Source organism: Bos mutus, chromosome 10 (assembly GCF_027580195.1).
Source record: "Bos mutus isolate GX-2022 chromosome 10, NWIPB_WYAK_1.1, whole genome shotgun sequence".
NCBI classification, from domain to species: Eukaryota; Metazoa; Chordata; class Mammalia; order Artiodactyla; family Bovidae; genus Bos; species Bos mutus.
This window is the reverse complement of record NC_091626.1, coordinates 82890229-82911646: the sequence shown is the minus strand read 5'-3', so window position 1 is coordinate 82911646 and position 21418 is coordinate 82890229. Positions and strand designations below refer to the sequence as shown.

The window sequence follows — 21418 nt, the reverse complement described above, 5'->3', positions numbered from 1 at the left end:
CTTGGACTGCAAGGAGATCCAACCAGTCCATCCTAAAGGAGATCAGTCCTGGGCCTTCATTGGAAGGACTGATGCTGAAGCTGAAACTCCAATACTTTGGCCACCTGATGCGAAGAGTTGACTCATTTGAAAAGACCCTGATGCTGGGAAAGATTGAGGGCAGGAGGAGAAGGGGACGACAGAAGATGAGATGGTTAGATGGCATCACCGACTCAATGGACGTGGATTTGGGCAGACTCCCGGAGTTGGTGATGGACAGGGCGGTCTGGCATGCTGTGGTACATGGGGTCGCAAAGAGCTGGACACGACTGAGTGACTGAACTGAACTGACTGCTGTTGCAAGCTCTACTCCCTTCAACTGAAGTGACTTCCAGGGGATTTAAAAGGCTGGTGCCCTTTTCAACCCCCTCTTCTTTTTTGCTTTTTCCGTTGGGAGCCAGACATTAAAGATTAGGACATTAAAGGGACAGTCCAGTGGTTAAGATTTTATACTTCCACTGCAGGGGTCATGGGTTCAATCCCTGGTTGGGGAATTAAACCTGTGGCTGATTGATGTAGATGTATGGCAGAAATCAACACAACAATAAATTAATAAATCAATTTTAAAAATACATTAGATGTCTTACTTAAAAAAAAAGAAAAAAGAATATGGTATCTGGCAAAACTCCCCTTCAGAAGTGACGGAGAAATCAGGATATTCCCAGATTAAAAAAGCTGGGAAATCTGGGCCTACTAGGCCTGCATTGCAGAAAGTGTTCAAGGGAGTCCTGCAAGGTAAAATAAAAGGACACTAGACACTACCTCGAAGCCATGTGGAGAAACTAAGAGCTCAGTAAAAGCAAATAAATGGCCAGTTATAAAAGCCAGTATTGTGGCAGCAATAGCTTTTTGTTTTCTATATAGTTTAAGAGACCAATACATTTAAAGAAAAAAGAACAATTATTAGTTTACGCTAATATTACTGTAACTTTGACCTGTAATTCCAAATCTTGTTTTCTTTATAATTTAAGAGACTAATGCTTTGAAAAGAAATATTAGTTTATGTTTCCAGGCACATAATGTTTAAGATGTAGTTTTGTGACATCAACAACCAACAGGAGTGGGGTCAGTGCTGTAAAGTAGCAGTTTGTCCGCTACTAAAGTTAAACCTCTATAAAATTCAAGTTAAAGTGTTGTAACTTTGGGATGTTAAGTGTAACTTCCATGGTAACAACTAAGAAAACAGCTATAGAATAGACACAAACTGAAATGAGAAAGGAATGTAAACATTTTACTACACAAAGAAATCAACTAAACACAAAAAAGGACACTAATGCAAGAGATGAGGGACACAAAAGCTGTAAGTTATACAGAAAACAAATCGCACAACAATAGAAGTCCTTCGTTATCAGTAATTACTTCATATGTAAACAGATTAAACTCTCCAATTAAAAGACAGAGATTGGCAGATGGATGAAAACATGCAATCCAACTTATGTTGTCTCAGTTCAGTTTAGTTTAGTGGCTCAGTCGTGTCCGACTCTTTGTGACTCCATGAATCGCAGCACGCCAGGCCTCCCTGTCCATTACCAACTCCTGGAGTTCACCCAAACTCATGTGCATCGAGTTGGTGATGCCATCCAGCCGTCTCATCCTCTGTCGTCCCCTTCTTCTCCTGCCCCCAATCCTTCCCAGCATCGGGGTCTTTTCCAATGAGTCAACTCTTCGCATCACGTGGCCAAAGTATTGGAGTTTCAGCCTCAGCATCAGTTCTTTCAATGAATACCCAGGACTAATCTCCTTTAGGATGGACAGGTTGGATCTCCTTGCAGTCCAAGGGACTCTCAAGAGTTTTCTCCAACACCACAGTTCAAAAGCATCAATGCTTTGGCACTCAGCCTTCTTCACAGTCCAACTCTCACATCCATACATGACCACTGGAAAAACCATAGCCTTGACTAGAGAGACCTTTGTTGTTAAAGTAATATCTCTGCTTTTGAATATGCTATCTAGGTTGGTCATAACTTTCCTTCCAAGGAGTCAAGCGTCTTTTAATTTCATGGCTGCAGTCACCATCTGCAGTGATTTTGGAGCCTAAAAAAATAAAGTCTGACACTGTTTCCCCATCTATTTGCCATGAAGTGATGGGACCAGATGCCATGATCTTAGTTTTCTGAATGTTGAGCTTCAAGCCAACTTTTTCACTCTCCTCTTTCACTTTCATCAAGAGGCTTTTTAGTTCCTCTTCACTTTCTGCCATAAGGGTGGTGTCATCTGCATATCTGAGGTTATTGATATTTCTCCCGGCAATCTTTAGTAAAAGGCGAAAGATTTATACGCTTTGAGGAGAAACCAGAGTATCTCTCCCGGCAGTCCTGATTCCAGCTTGTGCTTCTTCCAGTCCAGCGTTTCTCATGATGTACTCTGCACAGAAGTTAAATAAGCAGGGTGACAATATACAGCCTTGACGTACTCCTTTTCCTATTTGGAACTGGTCTGTTGTTCCACGTCCAGGTCCAGTGCTGTAAAGAGCAATACTGCATGGGAACCTGGCATGTCAGGTCCATGAATCAAGGCAAATTTCAAGTGGTCAAACAGGAGACGGCAAGAGTGAATGTCGACATTCTAGTAATCAGTGAACTAAAATGGACTGGAATGGGTGAATTTAATTCAGATGACCATTATTCTACTACTGTGGGCAAGAATCCCTTAGAAGAAGTGGAGTAGCCATCATGGTCAACAAAAGAGTCTGATATGCAGTACTTAAATGCAATCTCAAAAACGACAGAATGATCTCTGTTCGTTTCCAAGGCAAACCATTCACGGTAATCCAAGCCTATGCTCCAAGCAGTAACGCTGAAGAAGCTAAAGTAGAATGGTTCTATGAAGACCTACAAGACCTTTTGGAAAGAACACCCCAAAAAGATGTCCTTTTCATTATAGGGGACTGGAATGCAAAAGTAGGAAGTCAAGAAACACCTGGAGTAACAGGCAAATTTGGCCTTGGAATATGGAATGAGGCAGGGCAAAGACTAATAGAGTTTTGCCAAGAGAACGCACTGGTCATAGCAAACACCCTCTTCCAACAAGACAAGAGAAGACACATGGACATCACCAGATGGTCAACACCAAAATCAGACTTATTATTTTCTCTGCAGCCAAAGATGGAGAAGCTCTATACAGTCAGCAAAAACAAGACCCGGAGCTGACTGTGGCTCAGATCATGAACTCCTTATTGCCAAATTCAGACTTAAATTGAAGAAAGTAGGGAAAACCACTCGGAGCAGGCAATGGCACCCCACTCCAGTACTCTTGCCTGGCAAATCCCATGGATGGAGGAGCCTGGAAGGCTGCAGTCCATGGGGTCGCTGAGGGTCAGACACGACTGAGCGACTTCACTTTTACTTTTCACTTTCATGCATTGAAGAAAGAAATGGCAACCCACTCCAGTGTTCTTGCCTGGAGAATCCCAGGGACGGGGAGCCTGGTGGGCTGCCATCCATGGGGTCGCACAGAGTCGGACATGACTGAAGTGACTTAGCAGCAGCAGCAGCAGCAGGAAAAACCACTAGACCATTCAGGTATGACCTAAATCAAATCCCTAATGATTATACAGTGGAAGTGAGAAATAGATTTAAGGGACTAGAACTGACAGATTGCCTGATGAACTATGGATGGAGGTTCGTGACATTGTACAGGAGACAGGGATCAAGACCATCCCCAAGAAAAGAAATGCAAAGGAGAAAAGGAAAGATATTCCCATTTGAACGCAGAGTTCCAAAATATAGCAAGGAGAGATAAGAAAGCCTTCTTCAGCAATAAATGCAAAGAAATAGAGGAAAACAACAGAATGGGAAAGACTAGAGATCTCTTCAAGATGGGCTCGATAAAGGACAGAAATGGTATATTGTCTACAAGAGTTTAATTTGAGATCCAAAGACACAGGCTGAAAGTGAAAAGATGGAAAAAGGTATTCTGTGTAAATAGTAAACAACCAAGAGAAAGCAGAGGTGGCTGTACTAATATCAGACCAAACAGACCTTAGGTTAAAAAGGTCAAAAGAACCAGAAAAGGACAATGTGCACTTGCAAGCCATTCAGTACAGCAAGAAAACATAACAATTATAAACATTTACACATCCAATAACAGAGCATCAAAATACACGAAGCAAAAACTGATAGAACTGAAGGAAAAACAGACGGTTCCACAATAATCGTGGGAGACCTCAATACTGGCATACTTCATTTACTGTGCTGTGCTTTACAGGGCTGTGCAGATACTGCATTTTTACAAATTGAAGGGTTATGGAGACTCTAAGCTGAGCGAGTCTGTCAGCGTCATTTTCCCAAAAGCACTAGTTTACTTTTTAATCTCAGTGATGTCTTGGTAATTCTCACAGTATTTCAAACTTTTTAATTATTATTATATTTGCTATAGTGATCTTTGATATTACTATTACAAAAGGGTTATTACTCAGTGAAAGCTCAGATAATGGTTAGAATTTTTTAGCAATAAACTTTTAAAATTAAGGTCTGTAAATATATATGAAACTGTAGTGAAAGTGTTAGTCACTCAGTCATGTCCAACTCTTTGTGACCCCATGGACTACAGCCCAGCAGGCTCCTCTGTCCATGGAATTCTCCAGGCAAGAGTAGTGGAGTGGGTGAACTCCCACTCCCTCCTCCAGGGGATCTTCCCAATGCAGACATGACTCCACTGCAGACTCAGCAAGCAACACTGCGGTGTAAACGTAACTGCACAAGGAAAGAAAAGCACCTGCGACGCACTTTGCTACGTGCACATCACTGCTGTTGTCTGGAACTTAACCTGCAGCATCTCCACGGCGCCTGTGCTCTGCTGACAGTAATGAACAGAACAAGCTGGCAGGAGACAAGGAAGGAAACAGAGGACTCCACATAAAACCAACTAGATCTAACAGACATCCACAGAATACTCTATCCAACAACAATAAAAAACACATTCTTCTCAAGTCCACATGGCATATCTTTCAGGAGAGAACTTATGTTAAACTGTAATTAAGTCTCAATAGATTTTAAAATTGGAGAAGGAAATGGCAACCCACTCCAGTGTTCTTGCCTGGAGAATCCCAGGGACGGGGGAGCCTGGTGGGCTGCCGTCTACAGGGTCGCACAGAGTTGGACACGACTGAAGCGACTTAGCAGCAGCAGCAGCAGATTTTAAAAGACAGATATCATATGAAGTATCTTCTCTGACAACAATGGGATGATTTATAAGTCAGTAACAGAAGGAAAACTGGAACACTCACAAAATTATGAAAATTAAACAACTTTTAAAGAAAGAAGACTCAAATTACCAAATCAGCAATAAAAGTGGGGACATTACTACCTATTCTACAGAAAGAGTTATAAGAGAGTACTATGAACAATTGTATGGCAATAAATTGGATAACCGAGATGAAATGGACAAATTCCTAGAAACACAAAACCTACCAAGAATAAATCACAAAGAATTAGATAATCTGACCAAATCTCCTAGTAAGGAGATTTAATCAGTAGTCAAAATCTCCCAACCAAAACCAATTTCTAACAAAGCAAAGTCATGGACCTAATGGGTTTACTGGTGAATTCTACCAAACATTTAAAGAAGAATTGATACCAGTCCTCCTCAAACTTTTTCAAAAAACTAGAGAAAACACTTCTCAACTTAGTCTATGAAACCAGTATAAACTTGATACCAAAGACAGATAAAGACACTAAAAGAAAACTACAGACTAATCTCCCTTATAAACACCGATGCAAAAATCCTTAATACAAGGCTGGCAAAATGAATTCAGCAGCATATTAAAAGGACTGTATACCACAGCCAAATAGAATTTATTTCTGGAATGCAAGAATGGTTCAACATACAAAATTCAATGTACATATCACAGTTTTCAACAGAATGAAGGAAAAAAAAACACATGATCATCTCAATTGATGCAGAAAAGGCATCTGACAAAATTAAAACACCACTGCATGATAAGAAAACACTCAACAAACGAGGCACAGAAGGAAACGACCTCCACATAATAAAAACCTCACGTGAGGGCTTCCCTGGTGGTCCAGTGGTTGAGAATCTGCTTGCCAAAGCAAGAGACACAGGTCCCATCCCTGGTCCAGGAAGATCCCACATGCCAGGGAATAACTAAGCCCGGGCACCACAGCCACCAATCCACATGCTGCAACTACGGACGCCCATGGCCCCTACGGCCTGTCCTCCGCAAGGAGAAGCCCACACCCCACAGACAGACAGCAGGCCCTGCTGTCCGCAACTAGAGAAAGCTCACGTGCAGCACCAAAGACCTAGCACAGCCAAAAACACATAAGCAAAACTTAAAAAAACCCAAAAAACCCTCACGTGAAAAAGCCACAACAAACGTCATCCTCCGTGGTGCAAGACTGAAAGCATTCCTCTAAGATGAAGAACAAGACAAGGATGCCTGCTTCCACCCTTTCTAGTCAACACATTTCGGTAAGTTCTAGCCAGAGGGTTTAGGCAAGAAAAGGAAATCAAAGGCATACAAGAAGAAATAAAACTATCTCTGTTTGCAGGTATGATCTTACATAGAAAATCCTCAAGATTCTACCATAACACTTAACAGTAAATGAGCAAAGTTGCAGGATACAAAGTCAACACCAAAAAATCAGCTACATTTCTATATACAAATAGTGAGCAATCTGAAAAGGAAATTATAAAATCTTTCCATTTCCAATAGCATCAAAAATAGGACTTTCCTTCTGGTCCAGTGGTTAAGATTTCCACGGTAGAGGGTGTGGGTCCAATCCCTTGTCAGGGAACTAAGATTCCACATGCCACATGGCACAGCCAAAAATAAAGAATAAAAGTACTCAGGAATTAAACTTAACCAATGAGGTAAAAGATCTGTACAATGAAAACCACAAAACACCACTGAAAGTAATTAAAGACATAAATAAATGGAAATACATTCTATGGTTATAAATTGTAGGTCTACCATAGTTAAAATATTATTACTATCCCCAAAATCTACAAATTCAATGCAATTCCTATCAAGATCCCCAAGACATTTTTTTAACAGAAAATTCTAAAATCATATGGAATCTCAAGGGACCCTGAATAGCCAAAACAATCATGAAAAAAAACTTTAAACACACAATGGAGAAGGCAATGGCAACCCACTCCAGTGTTCTTGCCTGGAGAATCCCAGGGACGGCAGAGCCTGGTGGGCTGCCGTCTACGGGGTTTTGCACAGAGTCGGACACGACTGAAGCGACTTAGCAGCAGCAGCAGCAGCAGCAGCAGAGCACTCTTCCTGATTTCAAAACGTACTACAAAACTACTATACTAACCAAAATAGCCAAACCAAGACATATAAGCCAATGGTTTAAAATGGAAAGTCCAGAAATAAGCCCTCACATACACGGTCCAATTATTTTTGACAAGGATGCCAAGACCATTTAAGAAGAAAGAACAGTCTTTTCAACAAAAGGTGTTGGGAAAGCTGGGTATCCACAAGCAAAATAAGGAAGTTGGACCCTAATCCATACACAAAAATTCACTTGAAACAGACCAAGGACCTAAATATGTAACATCTAAAAAATTATAACTCTTGGAAGAAAACATAAGAGCTTCACAACACTGGATTTGGCAGTAATTTCTTGGCTAGGATACCACATGCACAGGTAACAACAACAAAAAACCATGCAAACTGGACTTCATGAAAATTTAAGCAATTTTGTGTATCAAAAGACATGGTCAACAGAGTAAAAAGGCTACCCACAAAAAGGGAGAAAATATTTGCAAATCATATGTATGCTATGGGATCAGTATCAGAATATGTAGAGAATTCCTAAAACTCAACAACCAAAACACAATTGAAATAAAAAAATGGGCAAAGGACTTGAACAGATGTTTCTTCCAAGAAGATATATAAGTGGCCAATAAGCACATGAAAAGATGTTCAGCATCACTAATCATTAGGGGAATGCTAGTCAAAAATACAACGAGACAGCATTCTCACACCAGTTAGGATGACAGCTATCAAAAAAATAGAAAGCAACAAGTGTTTAAGAGTATGTGGAAAACCGGAAGCCTGTGTACTGTTGGTGGCAATGGTACAGCTGCTATTGAAAATAGTAGGGCAGTTTCTCAAAATACCAAAAATAGAATTCCCATTATCATCCAGCAATTACACTTCTAGGTAGATACCCAAACAAATTGAAAGCAAAGTCTCAAGACATTTGTACAACATGTTCAGTGGCAGTATTAGTTGCAATAGCTAAAACATAAGACGTTACCCAAATGTCTACTGATAGATGAATAGATTGGTATATAAATACAATGGAATTGTATTTAGCACCAAAAAGGAAGGACATTCTGACACATGCTACAACATAGATGAATCTTGAGGATATTATGTTTAGTGAAATAAGCAGGTCACAAGAAGAAAAGTACTATATGATTCCACTGCCATGAGGGACGCAGTCAAAATCATAAACACAGAAAGTAGAATGGTGATTGACAGGGGCTAGTGGTAGGGGAGACTGAGGAATTATTGTTTAATGGCTATAAAATTTCAGTTTTGCAAGATGAAAAAAGCTATAGGATGGATGGTTGTGGTGATGGTTGTACAATAATGTGAATGTAGTTAATGCCACTGAACTATACACTTAAAATCAGTTAAAATGAAAAATGTTATATGCATTTTATCACAATTTAAAAAAATAATTAAAAAAAAAAGAAGTTACCTGGTATGGCTCCAGTCGTGGAGAGTGACAGACCAAGGAAATGAATGTCTCTATTTTCTGTAATTTAGGAACCTCAGGGGTATTTGAATAACCGATTCAATATTTTCAAATAATAAAACTTTAAAGAAGTTTCACTATAGTTAAGATGAACATGATTGGGAGGAAAATCTTATACTAAGATTCCATTGTGATATATTTGTTGGGTAAAATCAGTATATGGTTTTGTCTCATTTATCATAGAGCTCTTTTAGGATAGAGGGCAAAAGTGCTAAAACTCCAAGCAGGACCAAGGCATATTTCTTTTCCTTTTTTCTAAGTTCCTCTTTTTTCCATAGGGTTACTCAGTTCCACATGCTAAACAGGCCCGAAACAAGCACCAGAATAGGTAAAGCCTGAAATTAACCATAAGGTTCAGCATCATTTGGACAGAAACCACAAGTATTGATGGAAAAAGCCATTATTTTCTGTCATAGTGAACAAAAGCAGTATCAAACCCCCTTCACACTCAAAGTTGTTTTTGGATTGGCAAAACACAGCCCATGTAACCATCACACTCCTCTGTAGCATCCACAGCAGACACCATTAATTCCTTTTCCACTGAGGTTGGCTACAGCGTCAGTGGTCAGAGGTCACTGATCAGAGGTCATTAGCACACTGGATGAAACCTCCCTGTCATCCATGGCAACTGATCTGCTATAAGCAAGGTCACTGCAACTCCTGTCCTGCCTCTCCATCTCTGGAGTGGTATAAATGATTCAGTATGAATCATGCCATGTTAACAGCTATTCACCTGTTGTCATATCCTGACTCTGAGTAGACAAGAGGCCACTTTAGTCAATTTCAGATCAGCGAGAAAGATTACTATAATTCCAACTTACAGTTTCAAGGCTCTGCTGGAACTCCACAAGTTTAGCTTCAGCCTCCTTATAATTCTTGAAGAACATACAGAGTTCATACATCTCCATCATCAACAGGAGTGGGGAATCCTTTGAGGAAGAGTTTGAATGAAGTTACAAAATCCTGAAATTTAATACTATTTTCTCAATGAATAATGCCAACACAAGAGAGGTTACAGTAAAACAAAACTATTAATAAAGCTTCATAGTAAAGTGAAATCATCTATGTTAAAAAGAACAGAAATTAAATTTATATTTCCTTCTGGAAAAAAGACCTCAGGCCAGGCACACCTACTCAACAGCCCATTTTCTGTCTGTCCTGTGCCTGGTCCACTACACACGAGCATCGGACGCTCCACTGGACGCAGCTGAGACACCGTGGCCAGCGCACACTCCTGGGTGATGGGCTCCACTGACCTGCTGAACTACTGCTCGTCTGTGGCATCAGTCAACACAATTCCATCACTTCAATGGGAGCTTTCTGTTCAGAGGATAGGAGTTTTTGAATTGGAGAGTATGGATCTGAACCGTAAGTAAACAACTTACTAAAGCATTTTGAGACCCGGGCATGTTTCTTAAGCTCTGTGAGCCTTGGTATATCATTGTGTAAAATGAGGATAATATTACTTCATAACATCCTTATAAAATACTACTTTACACAGGATTATTGTAAGAATCAACTAAAATGATATATATAAAGCACTTTGCTAAATAAGTGACAGTTCTAGTATCACTGTCTATTGTTGGCTTGGAAAAAAAATCCCAGTGACAGGAATAATTGAAAAAGCCAATGGTGGATATTCTGAAGTAAGGCCTTTAGACTGAGGAAAGAAATGAACTAACACTACCTTAAAGAAAAGCTGGAAACCTCTGATGAGAGTCCTGATCTTCTGCCTTGTTAGCAATGTCCTCCAGATGACGGAGAGGTCCTCCAGGCCCCAGACGTGGCCCTCCGCTGAGTCCTGAAGGGGTCCCACTGCTTCAGCTGCAACGTGGGGCTCCACAGAGGCGATGATCCAGACACAGAGACAAGAGACAGCACTGGCATCCTGCCAGCGGAAAAAACTCTTCAAAGTAAGGAACGACTACACATGGCCTGCCTGACTGAGGAAGCTTCCAGCAATGCTACAACTACAGATGGGTATTTCCTGTTGAGAACAAGTCACCTCACTAAATTGGTTAAGATGACTTGAAAAGCCTTCAGACATGAAACAAACTCTAATGAACAACCAAGGGACTATTATAAGCTGTCCTGCAGAGTACAGTAGACCAAAAGGCCAAAAGCCTGAGGGGATCTATGTGGAGGTCAGAGAAGTACTGAGTGTAAGAAAACAAGCCTGTTCTCCATAGAACTGCTGACCAAGGGACTGTTCCGAGCATCCCCCGTCCTGCTCAAGAGGAGAGCAGAGGAGGTCGGCCCACCAAAGCACCCTTCTCTGTGACTGCCAGCCCGGAGCCAGGGCTCTGACCACTTCAGTTACTGAACGTTAAGGCACAAGGAAGCGCACGAGACGGCCCAGGGCCTAAGCGGGAGAAGCACAGGTGTCAGGGACCTGCAAACCCACGCTGGAGCCTCACTGCCCTCGCCTCACAGCCTCCCTGACGTCAGCCTTCTCTATCTTCTTTCAGCTTTTTCTACTGCCCTCTGAGTCCTTAATTTAGGCTTTCTGAGATCCTCACCTGGAGACATGAGGCCAGGACACTGAGGATTGGGGCCTTTTGTCTCACTGCTTCTCCCAGGAGCCAGCACCAGGAGTCTGGCACCTCTGAACACTGAAGCAGAATCTGAAAGAAATCTGTCATCTCTTCTTTGTGTCTCTGGAGTTCCTGTGAGGACCTGTTGCAGACTTGGTCACTGTCCATTCTGGAGTTGGACACTGAGGGCAAGTTCTCAAAAGCCAGTCTTAAGTGGTCCTGAAGAACAGGGCTGAAATACTGGAGAAGATATTTCACCTAAAAACATATTAGACGATGATCAAAAAAGACAACCAAATTCCAATTTCAGCTGGAGCTAAAAACGTTAGACAAAGAGGCAAACTTGTTCTTTCTCACCCTGAACTGTCAGAAGTGACCACTGTATGTCAGAAGTGACCATACAATTTTAAAGTCATTTGTTATGTCTGAGTGAGTTTCCAGATTCAATCTAGAGTCACACAAACTCTTCTTTCAGCTCTTTGGTAGTAATGACTAGTCCTTTGTCTGAAGCCAACCCACAGAAATCTCAGTAAAAATAGTCACCATAGCAAACAAAAGCTTATGATATACAACAGAAAGAACACTGTCTTCTGAGAAGTGCTCCAATTTCGTCTTCTTTAATAACCAGGAACAATCGGTGGCTTACCTCCTCTGGGTGGTGATTATGGAGCTGGCTATGAATAATAAACTGTAACCAGTCATTTGCTCTGGCACATTCTCTAAGGTAAGATGTGCTCGGTTTTATATTGTGGAGCCTGCAGAACTGTACCACTAATGCCCACTGGCTGCTGGATTCACTGGATAACCTGTAATTGGGAGTGGATATGGGGGTAAGAGGGAAAGAACTTGTTAAAATACAGCTTTGAGCTAGAAACTTAGCAAAAAATAAATTTAACTACAGTATATTCTCTAAAATGCCTTTCAACAAATACCAAATATTTATTAGGAGGCTTTGAAAAAAGAACTTTCATCCATAATGCTCAACAGCTTTCTCAGCATACTGGCAAAATTCCTTTCCCACCCCCCACCGCCCCACACCAGTACCAACCAAGTGTCTGTCAAACCAGCTATGTAATGTAGCATCTTTAGGAGAACTGAGAAAACAGTCCCTCGAGAAACTAGGTGCCTGATTCTCTTGCATGATTCTCTTTAAGTGTCAGAGGGAGGCCGGACAGGCACCTGGGCTTCCTCGCTAAGGGGAGGGTACCTGCTGAGCACACAGTCTGTGAAGGGAGGGACAGGAGAATGGTGCACCCCCAGGGCTGGGGTGGCAGGGTCAACCCCAGTGGACAGCAGAGAGGAAAGATGACGTCAATGTGTAAAGAGAGGGGTTTCTGTGGAAAGACGGTCACCTCACCTTCCATTATCAGTTGACATATATTAGCAAGAAAAAAAAAAATCAAGGACATCACTTAGAGTCAACTTTTGTGAGACCCATCCTGCACCCAATTCCGACATGTTAACAGTGGAGATGTCTCAGACCAGCAGGGCCCTAGCAGAGGCAAAGCTCCTCTCCACCTCTTGGGAACCCTCTCTAAAGAAGGAATCATTATCTTCATTCTCCTTTTACTGATGGCAAGATGCATTAAAGTACGCTAAGTACTCCATGAGGACGAAGATAAGGTCTAGGGGGACTGGCAGAAACATCTGAGAGAAGAAACACTAGGCAAACACAGACTGGAATGGTCAGGTTTCATGAAAAAGAGGTGAGGGTTGCAGCTCACAAACCTCTGTATTTGCTGCTGCTGAATGTTGCTCCATATGCCTTCTTCTAAGAGAACAAGTAACTCTTCGATGGTTGCCCTTTCACCCAGAGCAAGTTTAGACAGTTTTTCAGCTATAAGAAATTTAAACAACAAAATATGGTCAAGAGAAAAGTACGGTCAGGAAGTGGGCATTTCCTCTTTTTTTGGCCACAATGCATGGCTTGGAGAATCTTAGTTCCTCAAATAGGGATCAAACCTGGGCCACTGCAGTGAAATCAGTGTCCCAACCACTGGACTGTCAGGGAATTCCCAGGAACTGGGCATTTCTACTTGAAGAGTGTGGCCCAGAGACATTTCAGAAACCCATTAAAGGGCCCAAAGAAATGAGATAAAGTACAAACATTCTGCAGAAAAAGGATGAAGCAGAAGATAATTGTTTCTTCCCCAACCACTCACAATTCAATGCTTTAGACCTATTTGTCTCTTGTCCTTTAAACAAAACAAACGACATAAAGGTGCTATACTTAGAGACTCTCTGATAGAGTTGTACGGAGCATCTTCATTTCCACACTTGTAGTTCAAAATTATATTGGCCACTTTCATATCAACTCTGAGCTTGAGGCTGTCGAGACCAAGCAATTCTAAGAAGCATACACAGGCGGCTCCTATCGAAGATATGTGGAAGCAGGAGAGCCCTAAAACATAGGCTTCATGGCCGACTTGCTGGATCCTGAGAAAGAAAGGGATCAAAAATCACATCAACACATGAAACGTTTTTCTCACCAGAAAAAGCAGATGGAATCACATCAGTGATACTTGTGGACTTTGTGATCTCCTCCCCCGTCCCCCCACTGCTGTTTTTCACCCCCTGTACTCATCCACTTAGGTTCTTGGTAGCTTTTAGTTGTCTTCTGGCTCCATAGCCCCCTATTCCTTTATATTTCACCTTTGCCTAAAACACCTATTCATAGTTCAAGTAATTTTTGCTTCCAACTTCATTCAGGGGAACATGGAATAGAATTTGTGAGAAACTGTCAACCTGTGATCTTATTAATTATAAATATGTACACAAACTACCCTTCCCTGGTGGCTCAGACAGTAAAGCGTCTGCCTGCAATGCGGGAGACCTGGGTTCTATTCCTGGGTCGGGAAGATCCCTGGAGAAGGAAACAGCAATCCACTCCAGCACTCTTGCTTGGAAAATTCCATGGATGGAGGAGCCTGATAGGCTACAGTCCATGGGGTCGCAAAGAGTCGGACACGACTGAGCGACTTCACTTTCACACAAAATACCAAGAAAATTAATGGCACCTAAAGTGTGACATCATAAAGCTCAAGCATTTTAAAGGACTCATATATGTTCTTTTATATGAATAGAAAAATTCAGAGGAAAGATACACAAGAAGTTAACCATGCTTATTTTTACTATGTACAATAGAATTGAAGCTGAGAGACAAAACATTTTTTTTCACTTTTCATCCTCTGATTTACTTGAATATTTTACCATAAAGTTGCATTAGTTACCTATAAAATAAACTAAGATATTAAGTCTGAATTTAGCTGCTGATTATATCAAATACTCCTCCCAATTCTGTGCTTTACAAAAGTGAATTATAAAAGACCAAGATTTTAAATACAGAATTCACATCTAATTATAGAATTCCCTCTTTGAAACTGCTAACATTTGGCAAGCTCCTGGTTCAATTTTTAAAGACATGATTCTAAGATATATTTATGATATTTAAAAATATATTTTAATCTTTTTCCTATTCACAAAGTAAGATTAAGTGCCAGACTCCTAGGGTATACAGAAAAGTACAAATGAAAAATAAAACGACCAACTGTGGTATGTTTCCAGTAGGTTTTTATAAATGCATGTATAAAAATACACAAATATGCTTTTTATTAAGAGTATAAATTATATTTTAAATACTCACAGCTGCTTGGGGGTCTTGCTCTTGGTTAATTCCTGAACCAGAAAAGTACCAAATGCAAATGATGGCCGCCCATGATGTAAATAATAAGCAAAATTCAGACGTTCTACTACAGCGTATTTATTAACCAGGTCAGGGCTAGAGAAATGTGGGAGCTGACTCGCTGCATCTGGGGGAAAGTGAAGCAATATTAATCCTCTGCACCTCACCATGATTAACTTCAGATCGGCATGTGGAAAACTTAACTTGGCAACGGTGAAAGAAAACTGGTCGCGATCATCATTTTGTACCACTGTGTATCACTGTGAACCACCAAAATGTAATAATTTTATTTTAATGTGGAGCAGTAGCCCTCATTTTACACAAAAATGTGTACCTCAGAAGCCACATAAAAACGTATGTTTTAAACCTATTGAACTTGTTATTTTAGATGCTATAATTCTGTATTTGATGATTCTTTAAGTTCACATTGGCAATAACCCTTTAACTACAAAATCTGTTAAGAATCGGCACACAGAGCTCTTTAATTCATTCACACAGCTCATTACACGGTGAATGCCTTCGTATCATATTTATACGAATCCTCTATTCAACAAGACCAGTGCATTGTACCTTTTCCAAAATACTGAGAATATTCTTTTCTCCACATTAATACCCTAATAATCTTTTATTATAACTACTTTTGCTTCTCATGTTGCATTCATGAGCACCTTATTATCTACATCAAACCATCTTTCTAAGACCAGCAGAGTGTTTCAAAGTTCCTCTGTGCCCATAGAAAAAGCAGAAAAAAACACTTTTTCTCTTTTTAGAGAAATATGAAGTCAAAAGATATAATTGTTCCTATCAAGCCCTAACCTTTAATTGCTTCTTAACCACTAAAGACCTATTTTAAAAAGGAGATAAAACATTGTGAACTGTAAGGAACCATTTCTGGAAAACAGTGCATCTGCTCTTATTTTCATAGTTCAAAGCTGAAGTAAAATTATATCCTCCCATGCAATTCCAAAGGAATTTTTACATTCTGACTAGGTTCTTAATTAAAAAAAGATTTGAAGACTTTAGAGGAGCCCGTCATCTTACAAAGCTATTCCTTAAAATTACACCTCCCTTGAGATTAAAAAACTGTCACGTCTTATCTGTATTCTTTGTAAGAGCAGACAGATTTTGATAACTTAAAATTGCATGTAGAACCATTCATTCATCCATTATTTACAGAGTTCACATAAAGCCAAATGAACAAATCTGAGTCTTTGTTTTTTTTTTGGTCACATAGCACAGCATGTGGGATCTTAGTTCCCTGACTAGGGATTGAACCCGTGCCTCTTGAAGTGGAAGTGTGGAGTCTTAACCACTGAACCACAAGCAAGTCCCCAAACTTGAGTTTTTATTCAAATAAGACCCTAATTTTTTTAGTGGTTTGGGGGGCCAGTATAGAGGTTTTGTATAAGGGAAAATTTTCTCTAACCTGCTGCAAAAGCCAAATTACCATGCAGTTGCCTTATGGTCATTTTCCATGGTAAAACCGTATGAAAAAAGAAGCACCCATTCTAGTTAAATACAACCCTCCAATTTAAAACATCCATATTATATCTTCATAATAATGATTTCATTTAAATTGTGCTTTATTTCTTCAAATATGTTTTAAATTTCTAAAAACAAGGCAGGGAACAGGTCTTCAGCTTCCTTTCAGTTCCCCTAGTATACCTGGTCGAGTGCTCCATATTCACCAGGACTTCAGGACTCCGGCTAACGGGTGGAGTTGGAGCCATCAGAACCGCACAGGGGATTCTGCCTACTCTCCAGTAACCTCACAGAGATTAGAATGAGTATTTTCACTTGAAAATGCAGTAAGCACTACCTCATCCTGCACTGAACAAACACCAACTGAATATCTCCTACAGGCCCAGCACTGTGCTAGACACCAGGTAAATTCAATATACCGAAATTTGAACTTATAGAACTGACATGTTAGAAAATGCACTTTTATGTACATCAGTAAATATTTATAGGGTATGTATTACGTGAAAAGTATGGATTTGAATCCTACTTTACAGTAATACAGGCAGAGGCACCACAGGTAATATGATATTAAAAGCTAACTCAAAATGAGTAAGTAAAAAAGAAACAGAAAAAGCAGAGTTTAGGAATGGCACACAAAACAATGAGGGAAATGTTTACGGTCTAGAGAGGATGGCAGTGTGTGCACACCTGGTGCTCACCATCTAAGGGCTTTTTAAATGAGTCTCGTGACACGTGAGGAAGGCACTGTCACTCACCTTATTTCATGGAAAACTGACGGGAGGTTAAATCAGTTGCCCAAGGTCATACAGCTATTACATGGCAGAGCCAAGACCTGTCTAATGTTAAAAACACCTACGCTTTTAACCTTTATAATATTAATACTATACTGCAAGTGAACATGGATTTTTGGAAAGGGAAAAATTTAAGCAGAAGGTCTATATTACATTTTCCAGCAAGTACAGCACTAGTGACCTCATGACTTTTAACTCAAAGTATGTTTTCAATTCAGTATCTATAAAAAACTAAAATGAGGTATCAACTCACTCTGCTCAGAAAGGCCATCATCAAATAATAAATGCTGGAGAGGGTGTAGAGAAAAAGGAATCCTCCTACCCAGTTGGTGAGAATGTAAACCGGAACAGCCACTATGCAGAACGATATGGAGGCTACTTAAGAAAACTAAAAACAGACTTCCCACAGGATCAGTAACCCTACTCCTGGGCATGTATCTGGAGAAAACTAATTCAAAACGATCATGCACCCTGATGTCCACTGCAGCAGCACTATGTACAACATGGAGGCAACCTTCATGTCCATCAACAAGTGGCTGGATAAAGAAGACGTGATATACACACACACATATATACACAAACTCTCTCACACAGCAGAAAATATATATGTGTATGTATACATACACATAATGGAAGATGTGAGATATATATATGTATACACACACACACACACACACACATACATACAATGGAATACTACTCAGCCATAAAAATAATGAAATAATGCCATCTGCAGCAGGAACATGGATGGACCTAGAGGTTATCACACTAAGTGATATAAGCCAGACAAAGACAAATATCATATCGCTTAGATGTGGAATCTAAAAAAATGATACAAATGAACTTATTTACAAAACAGAAAGAGACTGACAGACATAGAAAACAAACTTACAGTTACCAAAGGGGAAAAGGGTAGGGAGGGATAAATTAGGTTGGGATTAACATATACTGCTGCTGCTGCTAAGTCGCTTCAATCGTGTCTGACTCAGTGCGACCCCATAGACGGCAGCCCACAAGGCTTCCCCGTCCCTGGGATTCTCCAGGCAAGAACACTGGAGTGGGTTGCCATTTCCTTCTCCAATGCATGAAAGTGAAAAGTGAAAGTGAAGTCGCTCTGTCGTGTCCGACTCTAGCGACCCGTGGACTGCAGCCTACCAGGCTCCTTCCATGGGATTTTCCAGGCAAAAGTACTGGAGTGGGGTGCCATAAAACAGATAACCAATAATGACCTACTGTATAGCACAGGGCACTGCACTTAATATTTTGTAATAACCTATAAGGGAAAAGAATCTGAAAAAGAATATATAACTGAATCACAGTGCTGTACAGCTGAAACTAACACGATACTGTAAATCAACTATACTTCAATTAAAAAAAAGCACACCAGTTTTTTTTTTAAGTTTCTATTTTTAAGATAGAAAGTATGAGGGAGAAAACTAGATTGGCTTTACATAAATGATCCTCTACTGTCAACACTGCTGAAATGCTTCTAAAGCAAGAAGAATCCATAATGACTTACCTCCTATAGCCAATGTGTTGGCAGATTGCCAGCCAAACAATCTGCTAGGATCAAAGGGCAACAATGACTGAAAAAGGGGAGAGGTCAAATCAGAGTTAAAAGGTAACTGATTCTAAAGTAAACTAAATCATATGCAAGAGCTTCACTTTCTCTTTCTGTCTGCTTCCCTTTCCACAGCAATTAAAAACTTCTCATCTTTCTAGATATAAATTCTTTGAAAACAGCTACAAACAAAAAAGAGGCTATGAGACATTTTTCGACTTTAATAAAAACAGAACTAGCTATGTTTCTTTTAAAGACTCTCTTCATTTCAAACTATGATGCAAAGTTTACTGTCTTTTGGTAGAACCAGCAACAATTACAACGTAAAAATGGGCTTTGTAAATGCTTTGGAATCAAAGGCAAGAGGACTAAGCGGCTAGAAAACGCTACCATAAATACAACAAGGTGTGCTGCAGCAGGTCGGGAAACAGACAGCTGGGTCACGGGCTACAGCAATGTGAGGACCAAAGCAGCAATACCACCACCAAAGAAAAACAGCAGACTAAGGCCAGGTCAGTCAGAGATCTGAGAGCAGGGAGCATTGGCTGTTTGAAATGTGCAGGCCAAAGGTTTAGCAGACAGTAAACAGACTGCGGGAAGGAGACAGAGAACCATACAGGAGACAACAGAACTATCAGGTCCAGATTTGGGTGGCGGGGAAAAGAGCAGCTTTAATTTTATTTACGTATGTGTGTGTGTATTAGATTATTTATTTAAGTATACTTTAATTCATTCATTCATTTATTCTAGGGCTCCCAATGAGGGATTAAACCTGGGCCATGGCAGTGAACGTGCCAAGTCCTAACCACTGGACCACCAGGGAATTCCAAAGCAGCTTTAACTTTAAATGAAAGGAGAATCTTACGGTCTAGTGAAGAGGGAATACTTTTCCTAAAACAATAGGACTAACAAACTGCTTCAACCTAAAAACAGAACAAACAACAACTGGAAACCACTTCCGTTTTAGGCTGATGGGATCCACTTTATGTAGTAAAACATGTATTTTTTATGTTTTTATGTAATCCACTTATATCTATGTAATCCATTTATCTCATTTCTGCAATGAGATAAGAAGCTTGTGATAAATATAAATCTAGCTGACTGCTTCCTTCTTCAAGAAAGTTTTGCTACATTAAAAACACACCAAAAAACACCTCTGACACATATCAGCAACAAGTAGTTCACGGACTCATGTATGCCTGGGGACCACCACATTTTTAGTAGCACAGGTCTGTAAAATTTTCACATTAGAGTAAGAGGTTTTATATTTTTATAGGATTATAGGGTTTACGTTTAACTGAAGACACTATGAGAATATCTGTACTCAGGAAAAAAAGCAAAAGCCTTCTAAAGTGAGAAATGATCAAAAGAAAGTGTTCTTTTTTTTAAAAAACAGTATTTAATTTTTAATTAAAGGATAACTGCTTTTCAAAATTTTGTTGTTTTCTGTCAAGAAAGTGTTCTTAATTGAGGATCCCTCAATAGGTTTCAGGGAACATAAGCAAAATTATATGCAATTTTTCTGGGTACAGGGTTTGTAGTTCTCTCACATTCTTCAAGAAGTCTTTGTCCTGAAAAAGGTGACTTAAATGAACAGCCCTATTCACTGAGAAGAAACAGAAGTTTATCAGTGGTAGCATGAAGCAGCTTTCAATGAGAGTAGCAGACCAGTACGCTGGCCAACTGCCTGTCTGCCCTCCCACCCAATTCCACCTTTCCTGTGCTCTGCCCTTAACCGGACAACTGCATTTCCCAAACTCACCTGAGCTTTGGCTACCAGACACATTTAGCCATGAGAGAGAAAAGGTGGGAAGAGGGGAGAAACTGAGATGCTTTCCCCTTCTGTGTTTTCTGGAGGATCTCCTACAAGGTTCCAGCCTACACTCTCTTCCAAGCCCCCAGTAGGCAGCCTGGTTCTGAGCGTGTGTCTCAGAGAGGCTCCATTGCTGGGTTCAGTAACACCCCTTTCTGGCAACCTTAGGGGTGTTGATGACATCCATCTTTGTCAATTTTGAGGTTGCCTCATCATTACACACTTGGCTTCTCTCTTCTGCTATCATTCGGTATAAGTAATTTCCTACATTAAACGGCCTACACGTGGAAGACTCCGGCTTCCCAGGTAGTACAGTAGTCAAGAACCTGCCTGCCAATGCAGGAGACACAGGTTTGATCCCTGGGTTGGGAAGATCCTCTGGAGAAGGGAATGGCAACCCACTCCAGTATTCTTGCCTGGAGAATCCCATGGACAAAGGAGCCTGGTGGGCTATAGTTCACGGGGGTCACAGTCGAAAATGACTGAGCATGCACACGTTACCTTACTTGGAAGACCCAGAATGGTCTCTCTTTTCCACTCTGGCTGATAACGTCTCGGTACTATACCTGAATGAGGTGGTAGAGTGTAATGTCGGGAGGCAGGACACTAGGGGCGGTGTACTGTGGGAACAGAGCAGCTTTAAGCTTTGGGTAAGGAGTTAATGCCATCTTCAGTAGCTGGGGATCTACTTTCTTCAGAGAGTTCTCATTTTCTCCATTCTGAACAACCTAAATAAAAAGACAGATAATGTGATACAGAATAATGTTTTTCT

General features: G+C 40.5%; 1 protein-coding gene and 1 pseudogene across 2 annotated transcripts in view; both read right to left on the bottom strand.

Annotated features, from left to right (window-relative positions):
• Nucleotides 1-21418, bottom strand: part of SPG11 (SPG11 vesicle trafficking associated, spatacsin) — a 76600-nt gene that overhangs the window by 22224 nt on the left and 32958 nt on the right. For both annotated transcript variants that reach the window (XM_070378336.1, XM_005888611.2), the window contains exons 19-27: nt 21213-21374; nt 18792-18858; nt 14961-15126; nt 13548-13753; nt 13046-13154; nt 11964-12123; nt 11303-11575; nt 10471-10671; nt 9605-9712 (exon numbers count right to left, since the gene is read on the bottom strand). In XM_070378336.1, the coding sequence (XP_070234437.1) occupies nt 9605-9712; nt 10471-10671; nt 11303-11575; nt 11964-12123; nt 13046-13154; nt 13548-13753; nt 14961-15126; nt 18792-18858; nt 21213-21374 (1452 nt within the window). The remainder of the gene's footprint in view (nt 1-9604; nt 9713-10470; nt 10672-11302; nt 11576-11963; nt 12124-13045; nt 13155-13547; nt 13754-14960; nt 15127-18791; nt 18859-21212; nt 21375-21418) is intronic.
• LOC138989651 (U5 spliceosomal RNA) lies at nt 2267-2334 on the bottom strand (annotated as a pseudogene).